Source organism: Xenopus tropicalis, chromosome 2 (assembly GCF_000004195.4).
Source record: "Xenopus tropicalis strain Nigerian chromosome 2, UCB_Xtro_10.0, whole genome shotgun sequence".
Classification (NCBI taxonomy): domain Eukaryota; kingdom Metazoa; phylum Chordata; class Amphibia; order Anura; family Pipidae; genus Xenopus; species Xenopus tropicalis.
In genome coordinates, this window is record NC_030678.2 from 14,757,425 (window position 1) to 14,784,414 (window position 26,990).

At 46.1% G+C, this 26,990-nt stretch overlaps 1 protein-coding gene across 2 annotated transcripts; it reads right to left on the minus strand.

Annotated features, from left to right (window-relative positions):
• Nucleotides 1–5,070: 5,070 nt before the first annotated feature.
• ifnar2.1 (interferon (alpha, beta and omega) receptor 2, gene 1) lies at nucleotides 5,071–25,772 on the minus strand. 2 transcript variants are annotated; one of them, XM_031896115.1, is made up of 8 exons: nucleotides 25,668–25,772; nucleotides 21,356–21,459; nucleotides 12,329–12,455; nucleotides 10,795–10,967; nucleotides 9,412–9,572; nucleotides 8,294–8,465; nucleotides 7,206–7,336; nucleotides 5,071–6,376 (listed from the first exon to the last, which is right to left on the minus strand). In XM_031896115.1, the coding sequence occupies exons 2-8, from the start codon at nucleotides 21,402–21,404 to the stop codon at nucleotides 5,699–5,701; spliced, it is 1,491 nt and encodes a 496-aa protein (XP_031751975.1). In that variant the 5' UTR covers nucleotides 21,405–21,459; nucleotides 25,668–25,772; the 3' UTR covers nucleotides 5,071–5,698. The 2 variants fall into 2 exon arrangements, with proteins under 2 accessions (XP_031751975.1, NP_001072391.1); NM_001078923.1 differs by having other exon boundaries at nucleotides 5,255–6,376; nucleotides 21,356–21,462; nucleotides 25,668–25,691.
• Between the last annotated feature and the right edge of the window lie 1,218 nt (nucleotides 25,773–26,990).

Sequence of the window (26,990 nt, forward strand, 5' to 3'; positions counted from 1 at the left end):
ACGCACCCAACCCTAACCCGCCCACTCCCGATCCGCACCCAACCCTAACCCACCCACTCCCGATCCGCACCCAACCCTAACCCACCCACTCCCGATACGCACCCAACCATAACCCGCCCACTCCCGATCCGCACCCAACCCTAACCCACCCACTCCCGATACGCACCCAACCATAACCCGCCCACTCCCAATCCGCACCCAACCCTAACCCACCCCCTTGGAACCATACCCTACGCGGCTTCTCCCCTGTATTTACAAACCTGTGCCTGACCTGCAATGATGTCACAAAAGGGGTGGGGCATACATATAAATACAGAAGCTGGAAGAGGCAGCCGGCAGCATTAGGTCATGGGTGGGCGAGTGGAAGAGCTCAACCTGAACCCGTCGTTAAATAATATAACTATGAGGCGCTTAATGAATGAATGGCGACTCAGAAATGGCGGGTCTGAAGGGGCTCAAGGATTTGTAGCCAAGGGGCTTACAGGGCGGCTCTAGCAGGAATCATTGCGGCTCGCTTCCCCCTGGGACAAACACTCCCCTAATGATCCCAAAGGTGGGCGCCAGCTGGTAATGGGGACTTGGGAAACTTTGCAATTGCATCAAAATGAAAAGGGCAAAAGGGAATGTGCTGTATCTGGCACCGCCCCCCAGTTACCAAACTGGCCCCCTTCCTTTGGTGATTGGTGCAGAGAACAACCACCCCCTCCTCTCCCATCAGTGTATTTTTTTTTTTAATATACAGGCACCAATGGCCTGGCCACCATAAGGCACGTGCCCACCCCTGCCAATATATAGATACGGCCTAGGTTATACACAGTGAAAGGCACCAGTTCCTGGCAGCCCAAATACATTATATACGGTGAGAGAGGGAGGGCAACAAAACCCTAAGGTAACTCTAATGCAGTGAGAAGCAGTGGCTCCCAGCAGCCATTTCTATACCACTTTATAATGGTTCCAGGCACCCGTAATCACTTTACTATTGTCAGTAACTTGCCCTTAGTAGGGGAACAGCCCCGCCACCGCCCCACTATCAGCCCCGCCATACAGGCTGCCAAGACAGACAGAGAGGGAATCAACACCAATATTTGGAAAATTTATAAAAGGAGAAATATTTTATTTGAAGTACATATTTCATGAATAAAAAAATAAAAAGTGAAAAGTGGAATTGCGGGGCAGCTGCCCAGCTGAGGTGCCTGAGAGCTTATACACATATATATATATACAATAATACTTTATATCAATATAAAGTGTGTGTTTGATCCCTGTGCAGAACCATGTTTTCAAACCTGATCCCGACCCAAAGCCGCGGCCCCGACCCACATTCCTACCTGCCTGACCTACAACTGCTTATCCTCAGCCCAACTCCTGGCCCACTGACTGCTATTAACCAGGAAGCGCTGACATCATCAGAAGTGGGCGGGGGTAGAAAAAAAACATGTTTGAAGGAGTAAAATATAGATCATATAAGAAATATATTTAAGGCCCGCAGCCCAAGCCACACAGGGTACCCACTTCTCCAGCAGGAAACCCGTGGGTCCCCGCCCCGCTGCAGGACTCTGGTGTGGGCCCATCTGGTTATTATTCTCTATGCATTGGCACGTCAACAAGGACGTAAAGTTCAACAAACTACTGGGCCCCTGTGTGTAATGGCGCTGAGTGACTCAGGGCCCCATTATTTCATCATTTATTTGGACCCGGAATGCAAGAAAACTTTTCAAGGGCCACCCTCTCATCCAGGACTTGGGCCACAACTACTATTGCCCCACATTGCTCCCACTTGCCCACAGGGGGCCCCACTTATCTGACCTATCAGAATTCCAGAATGCAGCAAACCTTCAGGTGCTGAGCTTCAGTTTGCCCCAAACTCACACACCTGCCCATCTGACCAATCAGAATGCCTCATTTCATAGTAACAGAAAAATTACAGAGCAGGGCATTTTTGCAAAGTAGAAAATGTATATTTAGGGATTTTCTAGGGTTCTGAGCTTGGCTTTGCTATCTGCCTCCAAACCTCATTGGCTGACCAATCAATGCCATGTCTCTGCCTGCTGAACTACCCCGGGCAGCGGCGGGTACCACAGCTAGTATATAGTGTATATTCACTACATTCATGTTTAGGTGCACCCCGGCATCATTTAATAGAAAGGGAGAAATGAAGAAGATCAAAACACTGGCCTGTAAATGGTTAAAAAAAAACTATACCTTGGTATAAAATGATCCCTGGGAGAAGCTGAAAATGAACAATGTGGCTAATGGCAGCTCCTGGGTCAGGAATCCTGAAGCTGAAACCATAAGGAATATGTACAGTACTGTGTGTGTGTAATATATATATATATATATATATATATACTGTATATCTATGAGATGGGAAGACAATACAGAAGATATAGGAATAATACACACTATAAGGACTTTAGGAGACACAGGTCTGAGAATGAGATCCTTATAGATACCCTATTTCTTATAATACTGACATTACAATGAGTTGTGTGACACCCCCAAGCATCATTTACAAGAATATATGACATGGAGTATTTGTGAATGTGATCATATTATTTATGCTATAAATATAGGATACAGTCGGCACATTTGCTCCAGTGAAAGTCCTTTATAATAAAATATATGGCTTAGTAAATAATAGGTAGCTAAGAAGGTCTTTGGCTGTAATCAACAGGTAGGCTCCATAATGCGCTCTTCAGCTGGGGGTTGGCTGCTTCCCCATGGGTAGGGTACAAGAGACTCAAAGAGAAGAATGATTGGCCCCCAGTAGTGTGTGCTAAGGAGATAAACAAATGTATGCAATTACAGGAATAGCAGTGAGAATCTGCTTGGGAATCTTGTATTTATCATAAAGCACCCAAGGGCCTGTACCTAGGGTGGCAGCATTAGACACCTATAGGGTGCCCGGCTCTTTTGCAATCAGAACATGCTTAGTACACCATATGCACCGATCATTGATGGATTTTTAGAAGAGTATATCAAATGGTGAGTTCTGTCTTTTTACCCACTGATAGATTTGCTTCCCACAGGAATGAACAGAACGTGGGGGTGAGTTGTTATGTATTAAGCTCTAAACTCACATTTTGATAAATCTGCACCTAAGAGTAATTATAGATCTGCGATAATGAGTAGTAATGAGACGGTGGGAAGGATTTCTATAGGTTAGGGGCTGTCACACAGGAAAGCCACCTCTGGGTACGGCCGCCTAACAGAAGTGGAAACTGTTACTCACTATCCAACAAACTGACCTTCTGTGGGTTATTTGGGACAGTCTGCTTCATGTCAATGAGACCTCACAAGTACAGCGCCTACAGCCTCAGCAACAGTGAGTCATGCAATGGAGACCAGCCTGCTGCCCAACCATCAGCCCAGCCCAGCCTTCTGCTGCCCAGCCATCAGCCCAGCCCAGCCTTCTGCTGCCCAGCCATCAGCCCAGCCCAGCCTTCTGCTGCCCAGCCATCAGCCCAGCCCAGCCCAGCCTTCTGCTGCCCAGCCATCAGCCCAGCCCAGCCTTCTGCTGCCCAGCCATCAGCCCAGCCCAGCCTTCTGCTGCCCAGCCATCAGCCCAGCCCAGCCTTCTGCTGCCCAGCCATCAGCCCAGCCCAGCCTTCTGCTGCCCAGCCATCAGCCCAGCCCAGCCTTCTGCTGCCCAGCCATCAGCCCAGCCCAGCCTTCTGCTGCCCAGCCATCAGCCCAGCCCAGCCTTCTGCTGCCCAGCCATCAGCCCAGCCCAGCCTTCTGCTGCCCAGCCATCAGCCCAGCCCAGCCTTCTGCTGCCCAGCCATCAGCCCAGCCCAGCCTTCTGCTGCCCAGCCTTCAGCCCAGCCCAGCCTTCTGCTGCCCAGCCTTCAGCCCAGCCCAGCCTTCTGCTGCCCAGCCTTCTGCTGCCCAGCCTTCTGCTGCCCAGCCTTCTGCTGCCCAGCCTTCTGCTGCCCAGCCTTCTGCTGCCCAGCCTTCTGCTGCCCAGCCTTCTGCTGCCCAGCCTTCTGCTGCCCAGCCTTCAGCCCAGCCTTCAGCCCAGCCTTCAGCCCAGCCTTCAGAGAGGTGATTCCCAAATAATTTTTTTTAAAAAAGGTTCTGGATAATCTATTTAAGAGTTGGAAGACACAATGTTAATAAAGATTGAGGCGCACACTAATGATAGGGGGCATTTGGCCAGCGAGCTAAGGCAGTACAAGAGAGGGCAGGCTAGGGTGCACATTTTCAGGTAAAACACTGCTTGGCAATCGCTCTTGCAGGTATTTTACACTCGGACTCCTTAGGAAAAGGCTGAGGGGGAAAGTATGGCTGCTGAAACATGATATAAAAAGGCTGAACTACTTCACTCCCCATAATCACTAAAATCTGTAAAAATGTGTCCAAAAACATGTTCTATCCATGAAAACAACTAAAAGTACAAAACAGCAATCATTAAGGTAAAAATGGTCCTAATAAGAATACGTAGCACCACAAACAATAGCAGCGCTGTCCCGGGGGATCAGCCGGCGCCACAGAGCTCACAATCTCACGTTTGGCCGACCGAGGCGCAAGAGATTAAAAGGTTGATTCACTAAAGGTCGATAAGCGCTATTGCATGCTTTTTTGAGTTAAAATTGACGCGAAAAAAAACATGATTCGCTAAAGTATTATCGCATGCGTTAAGTCGCATATCGCAACTTTGCAGGGAAACGGTAATTTTCAGAGCAGTAGTTTTACAAGTAATGCTGTGTATGGCCAATATGGCGTGCGGTTTTTTGCACACGGCGACAGTTTGTGCGTGCTGCGTTGATTAGCGCGTGTTGCGTCAAATACTGCACAAAAATAGTCTTCGCGACTTCAATAACGCACACAGCATCGCGTCTAAATTAACGCAAGTATGCTTTTAGTGAATCGTGCGTTAAGACGCAAAAAATTAGAAGCGATAACATTTTTAACGCATGCTATAAATAGCGCACGTTTTATCGCACCTTAGAGAATCGGCCCTTAAGTCACTTGCCCAAGGCCAAAGACACAGAAGGAATCCAGGGAGTCACAATCCAACAACGTTACATTCCCTAATTCTGTAAGTGCGGCAACTCTGCATTCGGCACAATGCCCTTTTCTTAAGTGCTATGATCCGATTTCCTGACAACAAATGAAAAAAAAAATTAAATAAATAAAAAAAAAATGTTTTTTTTTGCTGTAATTCCTCTTATATATAAAGGACACATACAGGCACCTGAGGGCTTGTACATAGGGTGGCCCTAGGGAGCCTATTTAATCTCTATTTTTTTTTTTTTTTTTTAATAAAAACCCTCCCCCAGCCGCCAACAGATGCTTCCTGGCCGAATCCAGAGGTGGAGCTGAGGGGGTGGGAGTTTCCACTGTGATTGGCGGCACAAGACGTGACTCCTGCAAGCTAGGGTGGCACCTAATCCCTGCCTTCCGGGTATCCCATGAGCCCAGTCAGACTTTCAGACATCCCCTATAGAGTTCAATGCTGCTCATGCCCCCGATACCTGCGGGCACTGCCAGCTGGAAGGCCGGTGACCCAGTTTTAAAATCGGTTCAAATAATACTGAAATAATACACTGCCCAGGCCCCCAGGCACTTGCAATCCCATGACTGCGCAGTTCATATTTGGGACAAACACAAAAGGAAGGGACCGGGCAGAATAACAATCCGTGTGGTTGATCCCCACAGGATCAGTAATAACCCGCTCTCCGAACTCCAGCAGAGCTCATCGACTCATATAATCTGAAGCAAAGAGTCTCTCTGTCTCCTCTGCCCCAGAATCTGCATCACTCTCATCTGAGGTACCCGCTTCCTCCGAACTGCCCTCCCCCGAAACTGGCACCCTGCAAGCACCCAGGTTTAGTATATTAGTATTGAGCCTGAGATCATGGGGACCCTGAGGGACATCGGGTGCATCCCCGGCCGCTTTATCTACTTGTTCCTCTATGGGGGGCGTCTGGTTTTTGCAGTCTGTCCCCAGAACTTCTGGATTTCCCACAGACACAGAGTTCAAATTGATGTTGAAGAAGACCCCGGCACTGTTTAACAGCATGGGGCTTGGGGAGGGGGTATCAGTCGCCTGGGGCAGTTCTGAACCAGAGGCAACGCTCTCACAGAGATCCAACAGCGGTTCCTTTGGAATTCCCTTCTCAGCAGAACTACAGTCTTGCCCACTGGATTCAACAGAGGAGGAAACAGCCGAGCTCTCCCCTTCGCTGGAGTCATTCTGAGCACTGTCCAGAACCATATTCCTTTTGGCGTATCCTTGCCCGCACATTCCCCTATCACTATCACTGCGCTCCTCCTGCTCAGTATTACTGAGTATTTCTATGGGCGCAATCTGTGCAGAGCTGTCGTATTTCTCCGTATTTCTATCCATGCTCACCGATGCTGGAAAGGATTTCTAGATATTAAACACAAAGATAAAAAGAAAAACTGAATGCACTTTCTTTGTCTGTTTAAAAACAACTATTGGTGCCCACCCCTTGGAAAGAAGCATCTGCAATGAGCTGCAATTTCAGTATATAAGTAGGGTGGGTATTACACCAATGAGTCCTAGTTATGAGCTAAGGGGGCCCAGCCTGAAGGCCAGTTAGGGGGGGATTTGGGGTGAGTGCTTATTTGTGCCCTGGGTACCCCTGGAACTATAGCAGGGTGACTGTTACCCCAATGTTTCTATATATCTGTAACCTTGTTATGGGCTAAGGGGGCCCAGCCTGAAGGCCAGTTAGGGGGGATTTGGGGTGAGTGCTTATTTGTGCCCTGGGTACCCCTGGAACTATAGCAGGGTGACTGTTACCCCAATGTTTCTATATATCTGTAACCTTGTTATGAGCTAAGGGGGCCCAGCCTGAAGGCCAGTTAGGGGGAGATTTGGGGTGAGTGCTTATTTGTGCCCTGGGTAACCCTGGAACTATAGCAGGGTGACTGTTACCCCAATGTTTCTATATATCTGTAACCTTGTTATGAGCTAAGGGGGCCCAGCCTGAAGGCCAGTTAGGGGGAGATTTGGGGTGAGTGCTTATTTGTGCCCTGGGTACCCCTGGAACTATAGCAGGGTGACTGTTACCCCATCCATCCCTCCTCCCATTCTCTCCCTAGATGCAGTTTTTAGGCTAATTGGGAATAAATCACAATTTAATTAAACTCTTTTATCCACCTTTCCCTGAACACATGAAACAAACACAAAACAACCACATGTAAGAGTGATATAAAGGTGTACAGAAACATACCAAAACTCTGGGGAAAAACCCCCAACTCATGCAAATGTACCCGGCTCTGTCGAGTGCAAACAGTACACACACTAATCCAATCAGTATTAGGATGGCAACGACAACAGCAATAACATATGGAGGCTGGAAATCTGCGGAGAGAAACAGAACAATACTTATAGGGATTTCACATTAGTATCTCACTAGCCTGCTGACTGGAAGTGTTCAGAAACGTTGTTGCAGCGATCCTGCAGGTTAAGGGGAAATGGCACGCACAATGGTTCTGGAAGCTTTGTTTCCTAGTGTTTAATAGCTCCAACAACCCATAAAATCACATGTGTCACTGCCTTAATATCCAGGATCTTTCTATCCCTGTGGGAAGTGACAGGAGGAAGGTGGCCAGCCTGCTAGTTGAATAATGGCTGCTAAGCAAAGGCTAAAACTGCCACTGGAGAAAGTTAACACCTTCCCGGGAGCTTAGATAATAAAGTAAAAAGAACTGTACATATCATGATTCTGTTATATAGCGGTGACATATAGGGCAGTACTGTACATTATATATCAGTCCTATCAGCCCCTGCCCCAGTGGAGTTTGTACATTCAGCTCCTCTAGGAAAAGGAAGGATATAAGGGCTCTGGTACACGGGGAGATTAGTCGCCCGCGGCAAAACTCCCTGCTCGCGGGCGACTAATCTCCCCGAGTTGCCTTCCCTCTGCCATCCCACCGGCGAACATGTAAGTCGCCGGCGGGATGGCAGACGCGGCGGCGCGATTTCGCGCAAATCGCCGAAAAAGACTCGCGAGGCTTTTTCGGCGATTTCCCGAAATCGCCTCGCCGCGTCTGCCATCCCGCCGGCGACTTACATGTTCGCCGGTGGGATGGCAGAGGGAAGGCAACTCGGGGAGATTAGTCGCCCGCGAGCAGGGAGTTTTGCCGCGGGCGACTAATCTCCCCGTGTACCAGAGCCCTAAAGGCCCTTTACCTCTCATTATTCACAGGCGGCCTATAGACAGCAGCAACACAGATATTCTTAGAATAAAAAGGATTATGTATTTGTTTTATTTTTATTTCTAGCTGAGGGGAGATGTCTAACACGCTGATGCCTTACCATGAGTTTCCTCAGTGACGACACATTTCAAGGCAGAAGGGATAATCTTGCCACGGGTATTCACAGAAGCCGATACGTTTACGGATACGCAGAAATTCGTGTTCGGGGGCAAATTGCTTTCCACATAAGGCAGTTCTTCTTTATAGGTCACATTCTCAAAATCTATGAGTTTCTATGAGAAGGAGAGCAAAGGCAGTTGGTAAGGTGTCTCTCTGGCCCCCTCATACACATCAAGCAAAGTGCTGCATGGAGCCATTCAGTTATGGGAGAGGGTTTGCTTATTCTCTAGCAGGGTCGGACTGGGCCAGCGGGACACTGGGAGAAAAGCCGGTGGGCCCCGCCTACCTAGGACCATGACCTGGCTGGGATGTGTGGGCCCACCCTTCCTGCTGGCCAGAATCTCTGGGCACCCCCCCTTCTCCATCATATTTAAGCTGCTGCAATTTTCAGGAGGTGAGAGCAGATTCACATTGTTGGGGCAAGAATCTGCGATGGGGCATGGGGGGTAAAGATAATGCATGGGGGGGAATTCACAACAGGGGTGACAGTGGGGGGGCCCTGGACAACCTCTGTCACTGTTCACTATGCCAGGTATGCCCAAGTGTGCCCATTTGTGAGGAGTCAAAGAAAGCAGGATAAACAACTGATACTGCTGCAGTTAACCCGTTACCTGTGGATCACGGACATGGTTATAGATCAGGGGGTAGCACTACAGGTACCTTAAAGAAGAAGTAAACCTTTTTTTTCTATCTTTAAAATTACTCTTAACAATCCCCAGCATAACATACCTTAGTCCCTGCATTAAGTCTGATCTGGGTTCTGACTTATAAGTTTAAATCTCTAGCTCCTTTCCTCTACTTCCTGGTACAGTGTGAAGCCCCGCCCCCTCTTCCTGCTGAGCTCTCCTTATCTCTTTGACTACAGGATAGTCGAAGAGGGGAGCCTTCTGGGCATGGCTGACATGCCTTTCTGGATAACAGGTCCCACACCTGTATTACATAAGGGTTCCAGAACATGATAATGAAGGCTATGGCCTGACAAGTCCCTCACAACTGTTCCATGCCAAAAAGTCGAAAAAGAAAAGATTTTATGGTTAAATTGCAGTAAATGAAGTGTACCTGGTTGCCTTGCCAACGCTTAATACTGTAAGTTACTAATGGGTAGACACGATCATGCAGCATGGAAGGGGCTCCCTTAAAGTAGGATATCGGAGCCCGGATATGAACGGTCACGTTGCAGCCTTGGGCAGATATATTAACCAGCGGGGGACCCAGGTCGGCTACAGAGGAACACAAAGATTACTGGCACACAATGATTCTCACTTTGCAGTAAGGGCAATGTACTTCAACAAGAAAAAAAAAAGATAAAGTTGGGCATGACATCACTTCTGGTTAAGTCACAGGGGGGGGGGGGGGGTAAAAAATACTCCAGACCCCCCGACCATCGGGCTGATCTGATCTTTGCGCCCCGGTCCAACAAGCAGATCATAATAGGGGCCTGTGCAATCAGTGGCATAATACGGTCCTTGTCTGATGCCTACCCAATAGATATCCGAGTGGGTTGCTGGCTTGGCAGTGCCATTTTGGGAGCCAATGCATGTCTCGGTATGGCCAGCTTAACTCTGCACCCAATAGTATATGATATGGAAAGATCTACAAAGTCAATAAAAAATGATTCTGCTGAACCTGAACTTTATTTAATTCCAGTTTCAGAGCCATTTAAGTTTTTATAAACTGCCAATATAATACATTTTTTAACAACAGCACCACCTGCTGGTTAGTTTCTGTGACTGTACAGCCAAAGATCAGAAGCCTCTTCCTGAGCACAGCAACACTTCTTTTTTTGTTTTCCTTCTGGTGTATCTCTCTGACTCTACAGTTACAGGAACTGACCAGCAGGTGGCAAATTGATACAAAATTCCTAATATGTAACTATATTTTTTTTTATATAGCATTATGTTATAGCTATGTTTGCAGCAGTGTACAGCAGAACAATAAATTTATATATTAATTAAATTGTGTCTCAACCCTTTCTCCTTGTAGATTGTAAGCTCTTTTGGGCAGGGCTCCCTTCCCCTCCTGTATCGGTTATTGATTGCTTTATATGTTACTCTGTATGTCCAATGTATGTAACCCACTTATTGTACAGCGCTGCGGGATATGTTGGCGCTTTATAAATAAATGTTAATAATAATAATAATAATAAATCAATAAAATAAACAAACGGGGTCATTACAATCAGAGGTACAAATAAATACAAAGTACAGTTTCATTAAAGATTGCCCAGAGGATGGAAGTCCCTGCGCCGTATTGCTTACAATCTAAATTTTCATAAATAGCAGTAAAATAAAAAATAATAATCAATTTAAATTGCAAAAAAATGCTTAAAAAAGCACCTCAAGCAATTTTATATTCATTTTTTAAGGTTAATGGAATAATAGGGTATTTGTTTTACAAAAGGAAATGACAGACAGTACAAAGCCTATGTGGGACAATACTTACTACTGTATAAGGGACTGAATTTTGCCGAGGTTGTTGCACTGGAAATCTCATTATGAGTAAAACTGACGACTCGCGCTATGTAATCTGCACTTATATCTGTAAAATAATCCGTCAGGTCACAGCGCTGCTCAGTGATATTGGCGCAAGTGGAGACATCAGACCAATTTCTGCGCCTATTAAGAAAAGCAAGAATGAGAAGCTGGGGGCATTAAACATACTGGTACTGCATTTATACTGCCGTGTGTTCTGGGGACATTAAACATACTGGTACTGCATTTATACTGCTGTGTGTTCTGGGGGCATTAAACATACTGGTACTGCATTTATACTGCCGTGTGTTCTGGGGACATTAAACATACTGGTACTGCATTTATACTGCCGTGTGTTCTGGGGACATTAAACATACTGGTACTGCATTTATACTGCCGTGTGTTCTGGGGGCATTAAACATACTGGTACTGCATTTATACTGCCGTGTGTTCTGGGGGCATTAAACATACTGGTACTGCATTTATACTGCCGTGTGTTCTGGGGACATTAAACATACTGGTACTGCATTTATACTGCCGTGTGTTCTGGGGACATTAAACATACTGGTACTGCATTTATACTGCTGTGTGTTCTGGGGGCATTAAACATACTGGTACTGCATTTATACTGCCGTGTGTTCTGGGGACATTAAACATACTGGTACTGCATTTATACTGCTGTGTGTTCTGGGGGCATTAAACATACTGGTACTGCATTTATACTGCCGTGTGTTCTGGGGACATTAAACATACTGGTACTGCATTTATACTGCCGTGTGTTCTGGGGGCATTAAACATACTGGTACTGCATTTATACTGCCGTGTGTTCTGGGGACATTACACATACTGGCACTGCATTTATACTGCTGTGTGTTCTGGGGGCATTAAACATAAAGCTGGTACGCCATTTATACTGCTGTGTGTTCTGCGGGCAACATATCCAAATATAGTCTGAAAATCTCTGCCTTAATATGCTGCCTGAATAGAAATGTTCCCATATGCTGACTCTTATATGTAAAGCTGTATTTGAAGTCTTAAAAAAGAAGCCAATGAGGAAGCCAGTTCTGTTTGCCTCTTTTCCAGGGGTACAGAATGCTGGCTTTCTGTTGTTAGGCTACATCATACAAACTGGGGCATTATTACTACAATATAAACTGAAGACTATGGGCACACAAGGTATACAAGTCTGACCAGAAAATGGCTGCTGGTGATGTACATTATTAGGTCCAATCCCCGACTGGCTGGGGAACTTTCTGTGAATGTATTTGTACCCACATCAAAGTAGATACTGCAGAACTACAAATCCCAGACAAAGAAAGGCAGCAGGGAGTGCAGCTACAAGTACAGTAACTGAGCGGTATACACAGAACAGTACTAGGAATGGGCTACCTGTGGGCCTTCAAATAACTGTTTAATTACAACTCCCAGCACCTCAGTTGTCAACATGATTTAAACAGCTGCCAGCGTGTGTGTAACCAGTCCCCTTAGTACCAAAGCGTACTCACCGCCACAGTGTATATTGCACCCTGTAGGAGACGAGAGAGTTATTGTTGTTGTCCTCCCATGTCAGTATGTGCTGGAAATTAGCAGAATGGATCTGGACATTCTCCGGACTCCTCAGCGCAGCCAGAACTACAAAAGAAAAAAAAGCCGTATTTATAGGCATGGCTGATTCATGCAACAGTAACAGAATTTTTTATTAAAAGGAAAACTCCAATTTTCGAACCAAAATTTGTTAATTTTAGCCTTCTTCCAATGAACGTTCGAATATTGATTGTACGTTAAAATGCAAAGATCTAAAACCAACATTCAGCCTGAAATTGTAGGATAAAGCAAATCGTATTCTGAACATCCGATAGTCACACACACAATAAATGCGCAGACTGTATCGATATCCGACTAAAATGTACCAACCTGTCCGATCGACTGAATGACTGATTGCCATGGTATGAAAATTACTGGGATTTTATCGGTGCGTGTATGGCCAACTTAAAACATTGATGGTACAAACTACATAAAGGTTCTACATAACCCACAATGCATTGCACTATTCCTTTCCTTGGGAGGAGGCAGGCTGAAGGCAGGCTGAGGACAGGCGACTACTGTTACATTTTATTTGAGGCACAAAGTAGCCAGCCAGATCAGCAGGGGAACAACTAAACCCAAACTGCAACTTTTCTAAATTGTCACCCCTTTTTTTTTGCGACTTTTAGCGCTAAAAATCTGAATTGGGGAACAGAACAGAATTGTGCAATAGAATTGGGCAGGTTCTCCAATTTAAAGATAGTTGCATACTGGGAGATCTGGGGAGCTGCAGTGTTGCTATGTAGCCCAGCACACCCAGAAAGAAACCCACAAACAGGGTTAGAGATGGGCCAGCGGGACACTGAGAATAAACCCGCTGGCCCAGAACCGATCCGTGCTTGGCCCTCAGGGGCCCGTCGGTCCCCCTCTCCCGAAGTGCCTAAGTATGCGCACTCGGGGAGGGGGTTGGGTGGGGATCACCCTCCCTTGGTGGGGTGCAGGCCTCTGCGGTGGCAGCCCCGGTGGCCCCTGCACCCCCAAGTCTGACCCTGCCCACAAAACACCTTTCGTTGCAAGCACCCCCAAAAATTACAGGTTCTTTCAAGAGATTCTCATAGGGGTGAATAGGGCTGCTGCTGCGTTTGGGCTACTAGAAAAGCTGCTGGCGAAATGCCCCCAATTACTCCACGTGCCACTGCCCTAACTAAAGGGACAAACAGTTCTATCCTGTCCAGTAAGACGCGCACAGCATTCAGATCTCAGGGAGCGAACTACACAATTGTGCCAAGTTGGCAACGCTTCCAAATGTGCTAAAGGTGCAGCAGGGGACCCCAATTCATCTATTCTATATACATGATCATCGGTGACTTCTAATATCCATATATTTTACAATGCGGGGCAAATGAGAGATTGAAATATGTATAGTTGAGGGCTCACATAGAAAGATAATTAATAAAAAAAAAAAAAGTAACAATAAAACTGGGTCAGTGACCCCAATTTAAAAGCTAGGAAGAGGCAGAAGACGACGGCAACTAATAAATTATAAATATATACAGGTATGGGATCCCTTATCTGGAAACCCATTATCCAGAAAGTTCCAAATTACAGAAATACTGTCTCCCATAGACTCCATTTTAATCAAATAATTCAGAATTTTAAAACGGATTTCCTTTTTCTCTGTAATAATAAAACAGTACCTGTACCTGATCCCAACTAAGATATAATTACCCCTTATTGGGGCAGAACAGCCCTATTGGGTTTATTTAATGGTTAAATGATTCCCTTTTCTCTGTAATAATAAAACAGTACCTGTACTTGATCCCAACTAAGATATAATTACCCCTTATTGGGGGCAGAACAGCCCTATTGGGTTTATTTAATGGTTAAATGATTCCCTTTTCTCTGTAATAATAAAACAGTACCTGTACTTGATCCCAACTAAGATATAATTACCCCTTATTGGGGGCAGAACAGCCCTATTGGGTTTATTTAATGGTTAAATGATTCCCTTTTCTCTGTAATAATAAAACAGTACCTGTACTTGATCCCAACTAAGATATAATTACCCCTTATTGGGGGCAGAACAATCCTATTGGTTTTTTTTAATGGTGAATAGTAAAGTGAATAGTGAAGATAGGGCTGGGCGATATACCGTTTAATACCGAATACCGGTGTTTTTTTTTTTTTTTTAAAACTATATTCATTTTTCAGATACCGCAATACCGGGGTGTCAGGGTACTCACCCGTGCGGCCCGGTCTTGTGTGCCTCCTTGTGTACGTACATGTCAAAGTGTGCACGTCCGTGACGCGCTGACGGCGCCGGTTCTGCGCATGCGTAGGGGGTATTTAAAGCTATCAAACGCCTCCTCCTGTGCTATGTTGTCTGCGGCCTTGCCTGGGAAACTAAGCCTGCCTGATTTACCTTACGACTTTCTGTTGCCGATCCTTCGCTTGCCTGACTCTGATTTTCAATACTGCAGTAATTATTCTCTAATTTATTAGGAAATGGGGTTAACACCTAATCATGCATGGAAAAAAAAAAAAATACCGTCAAATACCGTGACACCGATATAATTTTGAAAAATACCGTGATATAAATTTTTGGTCATACCGCCCAGCTCTAAGTGAAGACCAACTGCAACATTGCTAGGAACAGGTCATTCTATAACATACTAAAAATTTACTTTTTAGGTAAAATGTAGCAATCATCTTTGTTTTTTACCCAAAATGCAGTGTCTTTTCATAATTGCATCTGCCACAAAACTGTGCACTAGTTAGTAAATAACGTGCACCCAAAGGAAACATGCAAAGGGGACCCGGAGTATACTTTGTAGGGGGAGGACCCTGGCAGGAGAGGGGGGGGTACTTATATCCGTACTCCTTGTGCCCTAGCTGCCACCGCTAGTTATTTTAGGGTCGTGCAATGCTGAGCGAGGGAAATACACAGATGTGATTGTGTAAGGCTCCGCACCACTTCCACCGAGACAAAGTCACGAGCGCTTGACTAACAGAAACAGACATTTCCTGAGTTGCCAAAAACATTGCTCTAAATTTAAAAAAATATTCTGCTGCGTGCAGGCTAAGTATTAATGGCGTATCATCTCCTATAATTCATTCCGTGCCACTGAGGGACATGCAGCCCATAAAGGCTGGAAAGCAGTACATGTATTCAGTAGTCAGGCAAGCAGCGCGCAGAAAAATCCACATGGCGAACAAAACACTTATCAGCCAGTTGGGTAGGCCCGTCGGAGGGCCCCATACATGGGCCGATCAGGCAACGACTAGGAGAGAAGAAGCCAAATCGGCAACTAAAATCCGCCCTTGTATGAGCACCTTAAAGGTCAAGTCTACCCAAAACATTTTTTTGACTAATAAAAGAAAACATAATAGAAGTATAGGATCCCTTATCCGGAAACCCGTTATCCAGAAAGTTCCGAATTACGGAAAGCCCGTCTCCTATAGACTCCATTTTACTCAAATAATTCAGAATTTTAAAACGGATTTCCTTTTTCTCTGTAATAATAAAACAGTACCTGTACTTGATCCCAACTAAGATATAATTACCCCTTATTGGGGGCAGAACAGCCCTATTGGGTTTATTTCATGGTTAAATGATTCCCTTTTCTCTGTAATAATAAAACAGTACCTGTACTTGATCCCAACTAAGATATAATTACCCCTTATTGGGGGCAGAACAGCCCTATTGGGTTTATTTAATGGTTAAATGATTCTCTTTTCTCTGTAATAATAAAACAGTACCTGTACTTGATCCCAACTAAGATATAATTACCCCTTATTGGGGCAGAACAGCCCTATTGGGTTTATTTAATGGTTAAATGATTCCCTTTTCTCTGTAATAATAAAACAGTACCTGTACTTGATCCCAACTAAGATATAATTACCCCTTATTGGGGGCAGAACAGCCCTATTGGGTTTATTTCATGGTTAAATGATTCCCTTTTCTCTGTAATAATAAAACAGTACCTGTACTTGATCCCAACTAAGATATAATTACCCCTTATTGGGGGCAGAACAGCCCTATTGGGTTTATTTCATGGTTAAATGATTCCCTTTTCTCTGTAATAATAAAACAGTACCTGTACTTGATCCCAACTAAGATATAATTACCCCTTATTGGGGGCAGAACAGCCCTATTGGGTTTATTTAATGGTTAAATGATTCTCTTTTCTCTGTAATAATAACACAGTACCTGTACTTGATCCCAACTAAGATATAATTACCCCTTATTGGGGCAGAACAGTCCTATTGGGTTTATTTAATGGTTAAATGATTCCCTTTTCTCTGTAATAATAAAACAGTACCTGTACTTGATCCCAACTAAGATATAATTACCCCTTATTGGGGCAGAACAGTCCTATTGGGTTTATTTAATGGTTAAATGATTCCCTTTTCTCTGTAATAATAAAACAGTACCTGTACTTGATCCCAACTAAGATATAATTACCCCTTATTGGGAGCAGAACAGCCCTATTGGGTTTATTTCATGGTTAAATGATTCCCTTTTCTCTGTAATAATAAAACAGTACCTGTACTTGATCCCAACTAAGATATAATTACCCCTTATTGGGGGCAGAACAGCCCCATTGGGTTTATTTAATGGTCAAATGACCTTAGTTACCAGGGAGAGGTTTAAATGAAAGACTGGTATATGAATAGGAGAGGGCATTGATAGAAAAACAAGTAAAAAAAAGTAACAATAACAACTAGAAAGGGAAGTTTGAGAACAAACTTCATGTTGGGTTGAAAAACATGAAGTCACTGAATGGGCTCTGCCCACTTTCTCTAACCTTGGACCACAGTTATACAGTAAAAACCACTGTGCAAAGTTTGGGGACCCTGGTTTCAATAGTGTCTGCATGGCAGCAACTTAAATTTCCCCACTGAAAGTCAACGACATCTGATTGGCGGTTGGTGGCTCCACCCCCTTTTTCTAACCTGGAACTGCAGTTATCCAGTGACTAACTCTGCAAAGTTTAGGGGCCCTAGAATTAATAGTTATAGAATGGCAGCAATTAAAATTTAAACCAATAAAAGTCAATAGGTGAATTGTGATTGGTGGCTCCGCCCACTTTTTCTAACCTTGAGTGGAAGTCACCCAGTGACAAACAGTGGGCACCCTGGCATAAATAGTGTGAGAATTACAGCATTTTAAATTTAAACCAATAAAATTGAATGGATGAAATCTGATTGGCTTTTAGTGGCCCAACCTACTTTTCCTATTTTTGAACTGCAGTCCCCCAGTGACCAACTTTGCAAATTTTGGGGACTCAGGCATAAACATTGTGAGGCTGACAGCATTTTACACTTCACCATTGAAAGTAAATAGGTGAAATGTTATTGGCTGTTGGTGGCTCCACCCACTTTTTTTCTAAATTTGAATGGCAAATACCCAGTGACTAACTCTGGAAACTTTAACAACCCTGGAATTAATATTTAAATAATGGCATCAGTTTAAATATAAACCAATGAAATCTAATGGGTGGAAATGGATTGGCTGTTGGTGGCTCCTCCCACTTGTTTGGGAACCCTGACATAAATAGTGTGAGCAAAGCAACATTTTAAATATAAAAAAAAAAAATTCAATAGGTGAAGTCTGATTGGCTGTTGGTGGCTCCACCCACTTTTTAAAACCTAAAAATGCAGTTCCCTAGTGACCCTGTTGTTAATACTGTGAGAATGGCAGCAGGTTGAATTTCCCATTGAAAATCAATAGGTAAAATCTGATTGGCTGTTGTTGGCTCCACCCACTTTTTCTAACTCTGAACTGCAGTTACCAGGTGACTAGCTCTGCAAAGTTTGGAGACCATAGTATTAATATTTAAAGAATGGCCGCAGTTTAAATTTTAGACATATCAAGTCTATAGGTGATATCTAATTGGTTTTTGTTGGCCCCACCCACTTTTCTAAACTTGGAACATAATCACCTAGTGACAAACTGTGCACAGTTTGGGGACCCTGACATTAAACATGTGAGAATGGCAGCAGTTAAAATTTTCCCACTGAAAACAATGAAAGAAATGTGATTGGCTTTTGGTGGCCCCGCCCACTTTTTCTAACCTTGAGTACAAAGTCACGCAGTGACTGACAACTCTGGCATCAAACCAATAAAATTCAATAGGTGAAATCTGATTGGGTGGCCCCGCCCACTTTTTTCAAACCTAAAACTGCAGTCCCCTAGTGACCAACTGTGAAAAGTTTGGGGACCCTGGTGTTAATATTGTGAGAATGGCAGCAGGTTGAATTTCCCCATTTAGAGTCAATAGGTAAAATCTGATTGGCTGTTGGTGGCTCCACCCACTTACAAAAATACAAAAAACCTTAAATGCGTAGTCACCCAGTGTCTGACTATGCAAAGTTTGGGAAGCCTGGCAACAAACCAATAAAAATCAATAGGTGAAATCTGATTGGTTGTTGGTGGCTCCGCCCACTTTTCAAAACTAAAATTGCAGTCCCCTAGTGACCAACTGTGAAAAGTTTGGGGACCCCGGTGTTAATTCTGTGAGAATGGCAGCAGGTTGAATTTCCACATTGAAAGTCAATAGGTAAACTCTGATTGGCTGTTGGTGGCTCCGCCCACTTTTTCTTACCTTGAACCACAGTTACCTGGTGCCTAACTCTGCAAAGTTTGGGGACCCTGGTGTTATTACTGTGAGAATGGCAGCAGGTTGGATTTCTGCCAAGTCAATAGGTAAAATCTGATTGGCTGTTCACATCTCCGCCCACTTTTGGGCATCCAGCAATCATCATATTTTCATTCAGGCTGACCCCATGACTGTGTGATTCAAGTTTGGGGAGTGTAGCCTCAAAGCTGTAAGATTGGCAGCAGTTTCAATTTCCCCATTAAAGTCAATGATTAAAATTTGATTGGCTGTTGTTGGCCCCTCCCACTTTGGGGTCATCCAACAAATGTTGCTGCTTCATTTGGGGTGACCCCATTATTATGTTATTCAAGTTTGGGGGCTGTAGCTTCAAAGCTGTAAGTGTGGCAGCAGTTTGAAAATCTTCCCTGTCAAAGTCAATGGGAAAATTGGGGGGTTCGGAGCGGCGCCACAGAAAGACGGGGGGCTGGATCGCTTAGAAAAGCACAAGCAACCTGCTCCGCTATAGGGCGAAGATGTGTGGGGAGTTTGGGTATTGTACCCCTAAAACTGTAGGAGGAGTAGCGTTTAGAAAATGGGGGGCGCTAAGAATAAGAAGAAGAAGAAGAAGAAGCGGAAGAATAAGCTAAAGTCGAAGAACAGTATGTTGGGGTTTTCAACCCAACATAATAACACTGGAGCCTCACAGAGCAATAGTTTTCTGGCTGCCGGGGTCAGTGACCCCTATTTGAGTTGGAAGAATTTAAAGACTATACAAAATACATACTGAAGACCAATTAAAAGGTTGCTCAGAATTGTCTATTGTATAGCTTGTTAAAAGTTAACTTAAAGGTGACCCGCCCCTTTAATATATAGGGACAGAGACAAGAGGTGTTGGAAGGGTTACTGACTGCTCTGCATTTACTGTCATGGGAAAACATGCAGCAGCTATCTGGTGGCTAGGGTCCAAATTACCTTAGCAACCAGGGAGTGGTTTGAATGAGAGACAGATAAATGAATAGGAGAGGGCCTGAATAGAAAGATAAGTTTTAAAAAGTAACTATAAAACTGGAGCCTCCCAGAGCAATAGTTTTCTGGCCGCCGGGGTCAGTGACCCCCATTTGAAAGCTACATGAAAGCTACAAGGAGTTAGAAGAAGAAGGGAAATAATTAAAAATACTATAAAAATAAATAATAAAGACCAACTGAAAATGGAGTTGGCCATTCTATAACATACTAAAAGTGAACTTAAAGTGTACCACCCCTTTAAAGAAGAAGGAAAGGCTAATAAAGAGTTAATCTCAAGATGCAGGCATACCTTCAGTTCTCTCAATAGTGCCCTTAAGTCTCCCAAACAGGAAGAAAAAACGCTGAGCTGTGTAAAGAGAGTTCCCATAATGCCTCACTCCTGCACCCAGACCAAGTGAACATGCTCAGTTAGTTAGACTATGGGGCTGATTTACTAATCCACGAATCCGAATCCCGAATGGGAAGAAAATTGGATTGGAAACGAACATTTTGCGACTTTTTCGTATTTTTTGCGACTTTTTCGTGAATTGTCGTGACTTTTTCGTAGCCGTTACGACTTGTGTGAATTGTCGCGACTTTTTCGTAGCCGTTATGACTTGCGCGAATTGTCGCGACTTTTTCGTAGCCGTTACGACTTGCGCGAATTGTCGCGACTTTTTCGTAGCCGTTACGACTTGCGTGAATTGTCGCGACTTTTACGTATTGAGCGCTAGTAAACGGCGGGCAAACCTTTCCAATTTTTTCCCGACGGCTACGAAAAAGTCGCGACAATTCGCCCAAGTTGTAATGGCGACGAAAAAGTTTCGACGGCGACGAAAAAAATCGCAAAATACCGATCATTACGAAAAAAACGCATTCGGACGCTTTCGATCCGTTCGTGGATTAGTAAATCGGCCCCTAAGAGTCAGCTTCCTGCTGATTGGCTCAGATCCACATTCCTAAGGGGGGGAGTGAGTTCTTAGCATTCTTGAGGGAGGGGGGAGCAGGAGAGGGGAGAGAGCTGCGTGTCTCTGGCACAGGAATTACAGACACAACAAATCTTTTGATAGAGAAGTCAGTGCAGCATTTCCGTGAGTGCTTATGGCTGTATTTACATAGACCTTTCTGATACAGCTTACTGAGTTTTTACCTTTCCTTCTCCTTTAAAAGCAGTGTTTGTCCTATTCTATTCTTTGGCATATGAAACAATGTAACACAAGGCCGCCTGACAGACCTGACTCGCTGGGGGAGACTGACCTTTGCAACATTGTTTAAAAATAAAACAACCAGGAGTTCAGCAAATGCTGCCGTCAATAGCAATTACACTTACAAATAATTTTTAAAGCACTAAAAATTTGAAATAAATTCACATTTGCTGTAGGTTTCCCATAAGACACCTACCTGAAGAGCTCAGAAGGCACATCAGCAGCAGCAGACACAGCCCTGCCATGGTTCCCGAATATTACAGCCAATGAGATATCTTCATTGTCTCCTTTAATTCAGTCCTGCTGAAACACAAACGGTGGCAATTAATTTGTGCAGCAAAGAAGCAGCAATTTCCCACTACACAGCAAGTGTCTAGTGCAATGCATTTGGTGGCTTGGGGGCAAGTAAAGGAACACTTTACAAACCACACAACAAACAGTGAGGATTGTGGGTACTCATACAATAGAGCAGTGCTGTCCAACTTCTGTGACAGGCAGCATAGGGCAGGCAGAGTATGGCACACATTGCAGGGTAGGGCAGGCAGAGTATGGCACACACAGGCAGCATAGGGCAGGCAGAGTGTGGCACACACAGGCAGCATAGGGCAGGCAGAGTATGGCACACACAGGCAGCATAGGGCAGGCAGAGTATGGCACACACAGGCAGCATAGGGCAGGCAGAGTATGGCACACACAGGCAGCATAGGGCAGGCAGAGTATGGCACACACAGGCAGCATAGGGCAGGCAGAGTATGGCACACACAGGCAGCATAGGGCAGGCAGAGTATGGCACACACAGGCAGCATAGGGCAGGCAGAGTGTGGCACACACAGGCAGCATAGGGCAGGCAGAGTATGGCACACACAGGCAGCATAGGGCAGGCAGAGGTTGGCACGCACAGGTAGCATAGGGCAGGCAGAGTGTGGCACGCACAGGCAGCATAGGGCAGGCAGAGTGTGGCACGCACAGGCAGCATAGGTCAGGCAGAGTGTGGCACGCACAGGCAGCATAGGGCAGGCAGAGTGTGGCACACACAGGCAGCATAGGGCAGGCAGAGTATGGCACACACAGGCAGCATAGGACAGGCAGAGTATGGCACACACAGGCAGGGTAGGGCAGGCAGAGTATGGCACACACAGGCAGCATAGGGCAGGCAGAGGTTGGCACACACAGGCAGCATAGGGCAGGCAGAGTGTGGCACACACAGGCAGCATAGGGCAGGCAGAGTATGGCACACACAGGCAGCATAGGGCAGGCAGAGTATGGCACACACAGGCAGCATAGGGCAGGCAGAGTGTGGCACACAGGCAGCATAGGGCAGGCAGAGTATTGCACACACAGGCAGCATAGGGCAGGCAGAGTGTGGCACACACAGGCAGCATAGGGCAGGCAGAGAATGGCACACACAGGCAGCATAGGGCAGGCAGAGTGTGGCACACAGGCAGCATAGGGCAGGCAGAGTATGGCACACACAGGCAGCATAGGGCAGGCAGAGTATGGCACACACAGGCAGCATAGGGCAGGCAGAGTATGGCACACACAGGCAGCATAGGGCAGGCAGAGTATGGCACACACAGGCAGCATAGGGCAGGCAGAGTATGGCACACACAGGCAGCATAGGGCAGGCAGAGTGTGGCACACACAGGCAGCATAGGGCAGGCAGAGAATGGCACACACAGGCAGCATAGGGCAGGCAGAGTGTGGCACACAGGCAGCATAGGGCAGGCAGAGTATGGCACACACAGGCAGCATAGGGCAGGCAGAGTATGGCACACACAGGCAGCATAGGGCAGGCAGAGTATGGCACACACAGGCAGCATAGGGCAGGCAGAGTATGGCACACACAGGCAGCATAGGGCAGGCAGAGTATGGCACACACAGGCAGCATAGGGCAGGCAGAGTGTGGCACACACAGGCAGCATAGGGCAGGCAGAGAATGGCACACACAGGCAGCATAGGGCAGGCAGAGTGTGGCACACAGGCAGCATAGGGCAGGCAGAGTATGGCACACACAGGCAGCATAGGGCAGGCAGAGTATGGCACACACAGGCAGCATAGGGCAGGCAGAGTATGGCACACACAGGCAGCATAGGGCAGGCAGAGTATGGCACACACAGGCAGCATAGGGCAGGCAGAGTATGGCACACACAGGCAGCATAGGGCAGGCAGAGTGTGGCACACACAGGCAGCATAGGGCAGGCAGAGTATGGCACACACAGGCAGCATAGGGCAGGCAGAGGTTGGCACGCACAGGTAGCATAGGGCAGGCAGAGTGTGGCACGCACAGGCAGCATAGGGCAGGCAGAGTGTGGCACGCACAGGCAGCATAGGTCAGGCAGAGTGTGGCATGCACAGGCAGCATAGGGCAGGCAGAGTGTGGCACACACAGGCAGCATAGGGCAGGCAGAGTATGGCACACACAGGCAGCATAGGACAGGCAGAGTATGGCACACACAGGCAGGGTAGGGCAGGCAGAGTATGGCACACACAGGCAGCATAGGGCAGGCAGAGGTTGGCACACACAGGCAGCATAGGGCAGGCAGAGTGTGGCACACACAGGCAGCATAGGGCAGGCAGAGTATGGCACACACAGGCAGCATAGGGCAGGCAGAGTATGGCACACACAGGCAGCATAGGGCAGGCAGAGTGTGGCACACAGGCAGCATAGGGCAGGCAGAGTATGGCACACACAGGCAGCATAGGGCAGGCAGAGTGTGGCACACACAGGCAGCATAGGGCAGGCAGAGAATGGCACACACAGGCAGCATAGGGCAGGCAGAGTGTGGCACACACAGGCAGCATAGGGCAGGTAGCGGTTGGCACACACAGGCAGAATAGGGCAGGCAGAGTATGGCACACACAGGCAGCATAGGGCAGGTAGAGTATGGCACACACAGGCAGCATAGGGAAGGCAGAGTATGGCACACACAGGCAGCATAGGGCAGGCAGAGTATGGCACACACAGGCAGCATAGGGCAGGCAGAGTATGGCACACACAGGCAGCATAGGGCAGGCAGAGTATGGCACACACAGACTGGAGATACATATAGATGGTAAAATCTAAACAATAACATTAACACTGTATATCAATGTAAACAAATCATATTGAAGACTATACATATACTTCTGTAAATTATATAAGAAAACTCAATATGTGAATTAACCCTATAGTAAAAGATCAATAAAAACACATTAAAAAAAACAAAACAAAAAAAAACACCAGTACTGCTCCTACACTCTGAGGGGTGAACAATGGGGTGATTACAGCCTGAGCCTGAGGTGTGAACACTGCAGGGGGTGAACAATGCACACATTAAAAGGAGTGAACAGTACAGGGGATTACAGCCTGAATCTGAGGTGAGAACCATGCAGGGGGGCAGTTAATCTCTGTACTGATACCATTTAAAGCTTACACAAAAGTAAGACATCAAAGCAGCCAGACAGTTGAAACTTCGTGTGACTTCCGTAAATCACAGCGACACGTATGCCATCCCACCGGCGATTTACATTCTTGCCATTGGGATGGCACTGCAGGGAGATTAGTCACCGGCGGCAACAAAGATTTGTCGCAGGGCGACTAATCTCCCCGTCTGTCACCTGCGTATGGGTGAAGACACACAGGGCTACTTAGTAGCAGCTACTTGTCACGGCTACTAAACGCCAGAAAATACCCTGCCATAGACAATACTGAGAATTGCCTCTGCTAAAACACACATAGTGACAATGATCAGTAAATGATCAGCATTGTCTGTTTTAGTAGCCGTGACAAGTAGCTGCTACTAGTAGCCCTGTGTGTCTTCACACTAAAGGGCACTTTTCAAACAGGGTCCCATTATTATAACGCTATGGATCAGCTGGCTCCCAAGTCATTTTGCATCGCCTACAAACATAGTGTAAAACACCCCCCACTGTGTCCAATAGGAACCAAATGTAACCACCAGTACTGCCCAACTATGTGCATAAATATGTGCATAAAAAGAAATACAAATAAAATAATAAAACTGAACATTTTTGAAACGTACTATAGTAGTAGTATGGCAGCTCCTACTTATAGGAACACACACACAGGCTCCTGTAAAAAGTTGTTTTCTCAAAGTGAATGTTTATAAATAAGGAATAGTTTATCTTTAGATTCTGTGAAGGCAAACTAAACATTACAAGATACTGTCATCATAAGGGGGGCGAACCGGCGGTTCTGAAGATTTGGAAAGTCCATAAACCAGGTCCACTTGCCCTTTAACCCCACAGATACACAGAATGGCACCCAGGCAGGGGGGGTGGGCACATCAGGTACAGAGCTGGGTATATTAATAGGAGCAGAGCTGCCATACCGATTCCTCTGTGCAGATAGCTTACATACAAGGCAATAACAATGTTAGCGAGTGGGGTGTAACAGCGGGGGAGTGTGTCACAGCACACAAACTTACTGGGCTGAGTTTGCTATCATATAACGGTACAATACCCACACAGAATCTGTTATCCAACAACAGCACTCCGCCCTGACTTACCTGGCCGCTAGCAGCCTGCTTTCTGTCCCCCTACTGCCAGCATTGGCTCCGCCACTCACCTTCTAGGCAATGAGCCATTCCCTGCTAACCCCGCCCACTGCTTTCAGAAATGCCTGAAGAAAGCTGCGTTCTCATTGGTTATCAAGGTGTGATCGGCATCTATTCAGACAAACTACAGCCTGGGGGCGTCGCCAGTGTTGTACACAGATTTGGAGGCGGTATATTTCTGGAAGTGACGTATGGAAAGCGAATTTTCCCAGAGGCCGTAGGGAGGGAGAGAGGGTTGGATGTGATTAGACAGGTGGGAGCGTCTCAGTCAGAGTTGGAGCTGTTGTTTGGTATAGGGCTTTTAGTGTCCAGCAAAGACAGATTATAGTAGAGGGCGTTTGCTGGGGTGGGAGGCGATTGCTTTGGCTTGGTACACTCATACCAAGGGATGGTCTACCTTTTAATACGTCATAGAATGGCCTATTCTAAGCAACTTTTCAATTGGTCTTAATTATTTATTTTTTATAGCTTAGAAGTTATTTGCCTTCTTCTTTTGACTCTTCCCTGCTTTCAAATGGGGTCACTAACCCCCCACAGCCAAACATCAATTCCTGTGTGAGGCTGCAATTTTATTGTAATTGTTACTTTTTATTGCTTTTCTTTCTGTTTAGGTCTTCTCCTATAAATATATAGGTCTCTCATTCTATCCACTCCCTGGTCCCTAAGTTAAGTTGCATACCTCCCAACATTTGAAAAACAAAAAGAGGGGCAATTTTTTGGCCACGCCCACTTTTGTGACCACGCCCCAATTAACACACCCCATTTTTTTCTAAAAATACTCCTTTTATATAGTTGAAATGGTGGGATCAGATGCTAATGTGCTATACCCTCATACTGTACTACCTAAGGAAGCCCACAGAGCCCCCCCATACACAGTGCCCTTCATACACAGAGCCCCCCCATATACAGTACCCCCCATACACAGAGCCCCCCCATATACAGTACCCCCCATACACAGTACCCTTTATACACAGTGCCCCCCCCATACACAGAGGCCCCCCCATACACAGAGGCCCCCCATACACAGAGGCCCCCCATACACAGTGCCCCCCATACACAGAGGCCCCCCATACACAGTGCCCCCCATACACAGTGCCCCCCCATACACAGGACCCCATACACAGAGGCCCTCCAAACACAGAGCCCCCCATACACAGAGGCCCCCAAACACAGAGCCCCCCCAACCAAAGACGCCCCCCCAAACACAGAGGCCCCCCCAACACAGAGCCCCCCAAACACAGAGCCCCCATACGCGCTCCGACTCCTTCCGCTGCT